The sequence below is a fragment of the Scylla paramamosain genome, chromosome 43, assembly GCF_035594125.1.
Source record: "Scylla paramamosain isolate STU-SP2022 chromosome 43, ASM3559412v1, whole genome shotgun sequence".
Classification (NCBI taxonomy): Eukaryota; Metazoa; Arthropoda; class Malacostraca; order Decapoda; family Portunidae; genus Scylla; species Scylla paramamosain.
In genome coordinates, this window is record NC_087193.1 from 9,250,548 (window position 1) to 9,257,748 (window position 7,201).

At 46.4% G+C, this 7,201-nt stretch overlaps 1 protein-coding gene across 1 annotated transcript; it reads left to right on the forward strand.

The window, feature by feature from the left end:
- The first annotated feature begins 552 nt into the window (after nucleotides 1-552).
- On the forward strand, nucleotides 553-3,692 carry LOC135093482 (innexin inx2-like). Its single transcript, XM_063992761.1, has 3 exons — nucleotides 553-707; nucleotides 2,197-2,396; nucleotides 2,540-3,692. The coding sequence occupies exons 1-3, from the start codon at nucleotides 693-695 to the stop codon at nucleotides 3,576-3,578; spliced, it is 1,254 nt and encodes a 417-aa protein (XP_063848831.1). The 5' UTR covers nucleotides 553-692; the 3' UTR covers nucleotides 3,579-3,692.
- The last annotated feature ends 3,509 nt before the right edge of the window (nucleotides 3,693-7,201 follow it).

The window sequence follows — 7,201 nt, forward strand, 5'->3', positions numbered from 1 at the left end:
ACGAAGACATAAGGAGGAAAACAGATAAGATAAATTGAATAGAAGAAAGTTTGAGGGAAAAGAAGAATGCTAGAGAGAGAGAGAGAGAGAGAGCCAGTGGTCGCGAAGACATTTATTTAAATCTACCTTAGAACATCTGGTGGTTAGGTCGTTACTGTTTCCTTCTATTTGTTTATGTCTAGTCATGGCCGTCTGCTGTCATATAAGTTCTGAAGCCCACACCGTACGTGGGGAAAAGGAACAAACAAAATTAGCAAAAACTAGGCAATTTGAGGTTACCGGGTGCCATGAGAGAGTTAAGGAGCGCCCACCTGTAATCGAGCAATCTGCCAGGTAACTCATACAGCGACAGATGGAAGCTAGGCGACCACAGCGGGGGTGGATGTACCTCTCCCTCTCTCTCTCTCTCTCTCTCTCTCTCTCTCTCTCTCTCTCTCTCTCTCTCTCTCTCTCTCTCTCTCTCTCTCAACACACACACACACACACTTCTACGTATCTGTATCATTCTTTATCTTGCACCTTCCACTTATCCTCCACATCATACCCACACCCACCCACACACAAACACACACACAAACGAACACATACAAGGTCGCCGTGAGAGTGGGCATGCAGTACAGACCAGGCTGTAGCCAAGACAACACACCCGAGCAGGAGGGAGACTTATCACCTTACCAAATACTGAATGAAAAATGGCGGGGGACAAGGTAACGAACCCTCAATGTTCCTACTGTCCATGAGATTTAAAATACGATCTGGGACAGCGAGAAGTAGTGTGTGAATTATTGTTTTGCGAGTCAACAAAATCTCAGATCGTGTTATTAACAAAGTACAAGTCATGAGGTAGCCACAGAATTTTGCTGTAGAAATTTTTCTTTCTTTTCTTATTATTATTCTGATGATGTGCAGACCACCACATATGACGCCTGCATACACGTTCAACTGATTGGCTGCTGAGGAGACTGACTACCTGCTACATTACCTGTTTCCTGCATTCCTGGTGTTTTTGGTGTAAAGATCTGAAGTGAACACTAGTACAGTTATCGGCATCAGCAGTCATGGCCATTAGTCTAGTGACACGCTGCTCTCATTTCCACTGTGTGTTGCTTTTCGTCTTAGTCTGAAGTCCCCTGGTATGCTGGCAGTTACATTTCGAGATAGCTGACACATTCCAGATCAGAGAACCTGATGTATCGGAAAAATGTGAAATGTAGTGAAGGTGAGCGCGGCATGTCACTAAACTATCGTACATGACTACCGTACGCGTAGAAACTCGAGATTGTCTTAACGAACAATGGCTAATGTCTTGTGCACTTTTTAGTTAAATTTTCTGACCTTGTAAAATAAACCTTGGTCACGAAGAAATCAAGGAATTGTGACGTCATCTCGTCCATGGCGACAGTTGACATTCCCTATGTTACAAACATAACAAAGAGTCATTCCTACATAGCCAAAAAGTACATAAAAAAGAATAACCTAAACAAAACTTACGACGAAGCTTACCCAAAGTATGTTTAACCCCATAACGCACAACCATAGCATTGACAGTACTGCCACCTTATCGTAGTATTCTTAATTCCATGAGATGGAGAGGCATGATTCACGATGCCCAGATGGCGCTGATTATCATACTTTCCAACTGAGTATTTGGATCCCGGCAGAACTGTCACGAATTCTGTTATCGGCCTTGGCGTGAAGAGAGCGACAGTTGAGAGCAGAGATGCCTCCTCGAGCAGATTGATTGTGTGTAGATTAGCAGAAAACATCGTTAGTAATATCACCTTTTCGATAGCCCTGAGAGAGAGAGAGAGAGAGAGAGAGAGAGAGAGAGAGAGAGAGAGAGAGAGAGAGAGAGAGAGAGAGAGAGAGAGAGAGAGAGAGAGAGAGAGAGACTTACAGACAGACATGTAGAATGAGGAGAATTAGATGGTGAGAAAAGATAAGTTACGCTGGCGTGGGAGAGACGGGCAGCCTAAGAGAAGTTAAGGGAATCACAGAAGCTGAAGATGATCAAGGTGGTGGTGGTGGTGGTGGTGGTGGTAGTGAAATAAAAAGGAACTCTGCCATGCATATGTCCAAGTAATTGGCCAGAAGACATTAAAACTACTACTGTTCTCTGTACAATACGTGAGTCTTATCTTCCCTCCTCCTCTGGGCACTTTTCGTCATCCTCTTTGTTCTTTATATCCTCCACAGGATGATGGTAAAAAGAAACAGGGAGGAGGAAAAGAGAACCTGCTGGACGTCCGCCACATGATAGAGGCAGTGCTGAGCGTGGTGAAGTCACACGCCACCAAGACCAGTGTCGCCCCATGTGACGGCCTGGTGCTGCGCATGCATTACCGCTGGACCTTCTGGGCCCTGCTGGCAGGCTTCCTGGCCATCTGGCACTCCTGGTGGGTCTCTCTCTCTCTCTCTCTCTCTCTCTCTCTCTCTCTCTCTCTCTCTCTCTCTCTCTCTCTCTCTCTCTCTCTCAATGCTGGTGTGACGTACAGTCTTGCAATGACTTCCTCCCCACTCACCTCCTCACTTTCGTCAGGTACCAAAAGCACACAATCACTTGTGTGTCACACTTCAACGCAGAGGCGCAGGTGAAAGAAGAGTACGTGAACGTGTGTCTCTCGTACCCGTATCTCGCGGAGGAGGGAGGGCGGCGGTACATTCTCTTCTACCGGTGGGTCCATTGGTCCTTCCTCCTGCTGACGGTCTTCTTCTACCTCCCGCGGAAGGTCTCCAAAAACTTCGAGAATGTGAAGTGTAAGAAGGTGCTGGAGGACTTGCACAAAGGCGCCGAGACGTATGACCAGAAAGAAGCCGAAATCGTGGAAAAGGCACACCGTTACATGTGCTACAATATCCGGACTCACAACGGCCTCTACTGGAAATACCTCGTAGTGAACGCGTTGGCCCTATTCATTGACATAATAGCCATGGTTTTCTTTGACTTCGTGCTACAGGGAAGATTTATTTGGTACGGGTATATGTCTTACCCGTTCACACGTGACCCTTGGAAGTTTACTGATCACATGTCCCAAACGTTCCCGCCGTTCGTGTGGTGCGAGCTTAGCCCTGACAATCAGCTGGTGAGCCTTCGCACGGAAAAATTTGGCTGCCACCTCACCGTCATGGAGCTGTACGAGAAGATCTTCTTGGGCCTGTGGCTGTGGTTGATCCTCCTTATATTCATCACTTCCTGCTATATCATCTTCCTGTTATCCCTGTTGCTGCCAAACGTACGTCTCCTGCTGCTGCGTTTTTCAAAGCCTAGACATATTTCCACTAAGATCACCGCGCTCATCCAGGACGTGTTGAAGGTCAGTAAGATCGGCGACGTGTTCATGCTGTACCGCCTCAGACAGCATATGAGCCACGCCAGATTCTACGAGGTGATGGTGAAGCTGACGGAACCCAATGTGTACATGGAAGCAGGACGGCAAGGACAAGGCCAGGACACGAGCCCCTCGTCTCCCGACATACACAAACAGAAGCCTTTTAACAAGAAAGAAAACCCAAAGTCACAAAAAGGAGATTCCAAAGAAAACAACCCTGAAAAGAAGATACTCATTGAGGAGTGTTAAAGCGTTAAGACGGGACCATACTCTTCACATCTTTTGGTGCTTCACTGATGGCGACGTAGACATGAACCTCATCATCACAATTAGAAGTGTCTGGTGAGGGAGCGTCGCCCCCTGTACTTCCTAAACCTACTTGTCGTCAGATAACATGTTTATATGATCTGTTGTTAAGATCTCTTAACAGAAAAGGAGCAGGTTGAATTAGTGTTCTTTTCTGTGATAAACGTCTGTACCTTCCTTCACTTCGCCACACACACACACACACACACACACACACACACACACACACACACACAAGACGTCTAATCATAAACCATGATAAGATAAGGAAGACTGCAAGATTAATAGTTCAAGAGGAATTTCCGTGGGCTGAACTTGCCAGCCTCGCTTTGCCTCATTACATAAGGCCTTGTGTGATTGCCGCCGTGGTGGTTGTGATCATTGCACGTGCAGCATAACGAAGCCTTTATTATTGGGCATCTTGAAGTTACTGATTTGTACCTGATAGGGATGGAAATCGAAGACAACTAAAGCCAGATCAAGGTCACTAGTGAGTGATAAAAAGATAGTAGACAGTAGACAGACTATTTAGTGATGAAAGATGCATTTTCTGTACACCTCTCCAGGCTAGAGAAAACGGCTTGAGAGGAGCAACTTTGCTGAAAAACATTTTTTGGATTCACGTTCGTCAGAGCTTGGTGACACCTGTTACCTCGAATATCATGATATTAGTCTGGAACACATCATGTCAGCAGACGAGGGTGGAATACGTGGAAGCCACCAATGTCTGGACTCACCCTGACGCCTCTTCATCGTCAGAGGCGGAGACATGCTCAGTAATTTGCCTTCACCAAACACAACAGCTTCCCACTCAGGGCGGGAGAAGAACCAGGGTATATAGTGGTCTGGCTATGAGGAAGACGCACTACACTGCCGGCCTGCGCAGTGCCACTGTGACAAGGAGCTGCGTCAGCCGGTCTGGACATGAAGGTTTCTCTGGCAGCTGAGTCCTGGTCTTGCATTGCCCTCGTCCTCCTCCTTGTGGCGATGTCAGCGTCGTCAGATCCAGACCCATCTGCATTTCCAGATGACCTCTACAAGGACATCCTGAGCCATCTGGCTGGCAACAACCCATGGGACAACTCCAGCATGGAGCCGCCGCCTGACTGGCTGCAGCCCGAGAATCCTTGTCCCTCCTACCCCTTGCTGGAGGACATCTTCAGCCAGTACACGTCCGTGCCGCGCTTCCTCCTCACTCTGGCACGCCACGACGCCTGCCAGAGTCTGGAGGGGGACCTACAGAACGTGCACCTACAAGACCTCTCCGGATTTCGCCCGCGCTGGCTAGTGGACGCTGCCACGGCAGGGGAGTGTCCCTGGCACTTGGTGCGGCGGGAATTCTTGCACGACACCCTGCCCCCCGCCATTCTGGAGGTGAGCTGCCTGTGTGACGGGCACCGCTGCTCCTTGCGTGGCGATTTCGAGTGTACTTCCGTGAAGCAGCAGGTGATGGTATGGAGCACCGAGTCCACGGGCGGCAGCCACTACCAACCCCGCATTCTGCAGGTGACCGCAGCCTGCGTGTGTGCCCAGCGACATGCCCCCCAGGCCAATCACGCCCTCCCGGAAGAATGGAAGTAGCAACGCCTCTTGCCTCACAGATTTCAGTGGAAGAGACTGGTGAATAATTACTATTGTTCCCCACCGCCTCTGCCATGTGTGTGGAGGTCACCTGTTCCCTCTAACTACAGAGACATCCTGCCTGGACGCGCTGTTACGGTCCTACAGGATGAGGCACTTACGCATTAATAAAAAAATTATTTTCCTAGTGTCTAGGCAACATTGAAGGTCGCTAGTATTCAAAACACAACATAACAAAGAAATTATATATATATATATATATATATATATATATATATATATATATATATATATATATATATATATATATATATATATATATATATATATATATATATATATATATATATATATATATATATATATATATATATATATATATATATATATATATATATATATATCATAGTTGAATTAATTAGAAATTAAAAAAAAAAAACAATAACATGAGTTCTTGTTTTGCAATCCTTTTAGGTATCTGCTTAATGAGACGGGATGCAGACATAAATATTTCTGTGAAGAGTAATGTTTCCTGGGATGAGATAACGTGCAAGGTCAGCCTGGTCAGGGGAGCATGGGGTGGGAGCCAGGGGAAGTCTCACCCTATAGGGGAAAGTTGTGGTCGCTAAGGACGCGTCGCCATGGTAACCGCCACTGGCGCCGCAGAGGTGAGGGAACACACACCATGTGCATCAAGTTGGCTGTGATGTGCGGCCCCACACATCGCTGCTGGACACTGTGCCGCTGCTGAAGATGGCAACGGCACATCACGCGCATGTCCCCTGACGGCAGAGTGGCGTGACCTTTACGAGGCAGGTGGGCAGAAGACACACACACACACACACACACACACCTTTGAAGACACCCTCACCTCACTCTGTATAGTCAAGGGTAACCGCGGGGGACACCAACTACGCTACAGTCACTGAGCAGCGCGGCAGCCCCAGAAGCCCGCACCTCCACGCTTCGCCAAGATGGACATGCCCGAGGAGGAGCCCCCGGAGTACGCAGATTTGGCCAGGTGGGTGTAAGGACCCGTGGCGCACCATTCCTACCCCTTAATAGTAGTAGTAATAGTAGTAGTAGTAATATGAGGATGATAATACTGATCCGCTATTCAAAAAAAGAAAAAAAAATTGAAGTATCCCTATTTTGGGAGAATGGGGGGCGAGGTGGAAGAGGAGAGCGTGCTAGTAAATGCAACCTGTGAGTCGCCAACACCTCTTGTCCTTGCGAGCAGCACTTGGTAGCCAGCTAACGAACTTACGAAAACATCAAGACCATAAGAAGCCTTGCAAAAAAAAAAAAAAAAAAAAAAGAACCGCAGACAAGGTTCAAGGAGGCTGAGAAAGCTACCACCACTTCTCTCAAAGGTCACAAAGATGATTAGCCGAGTTGTCCAGATTGTTTTCCTTTTGATAATGTGGAATGTGTTTGTCCCCAGAACCATAAAAAAAAATAAATAAAATAAAAAACTGAGTAGCTTCAACTAGTATTTTGAAAGATGTTGGTGCAGCGTAGAAGTGTCAAAAAATTATACCTTCACGTGAGTACGTCGCTGCCTCATCCCGGAGTCTCAAAACTCAAAATTATGCTTCGTCTGCCAGGTTGATGAAGCCAGTTAGTCCACATTCGTGGTTGTCAGATGAGAAATGTTTATCAAGGCCTATATTATCCTCTCAATACTATTTGACACATCTTTCCTTAGTCACAAACCATTCGAGATAATATTTCTTTCTTTACAGCCACTTATAGGTATTATGCAGGCAAAACATTGAACATTTGTTCTTTTCTATCTCTTTTCTTTCTTGCAGGTGCTTGTGGAAATTTTGTGCGTTAATTTTAGTGTTGTGAATTGCTGCATATTGTAGTGAAAGAATTAACCATGAAAATTGTAAATTATTGTGCGCCTGACTGAAATATTTTAAGAAAACGCAGGATCTCATTCATTGTATTCTTTGACATCTTGCTATTGGTGCAATGAT

Coding starts and splice junctions, on each gene's coding strand:
- LOC135093482 (XM_063992761.1), top strand. Junction 2,397..2,539: donor CTGGCCATCTGGCACTCCTG/GTGGGTCTCTCT, acceptor CACTTTCGTCAG/GTACCAAAAGCACACAATCA.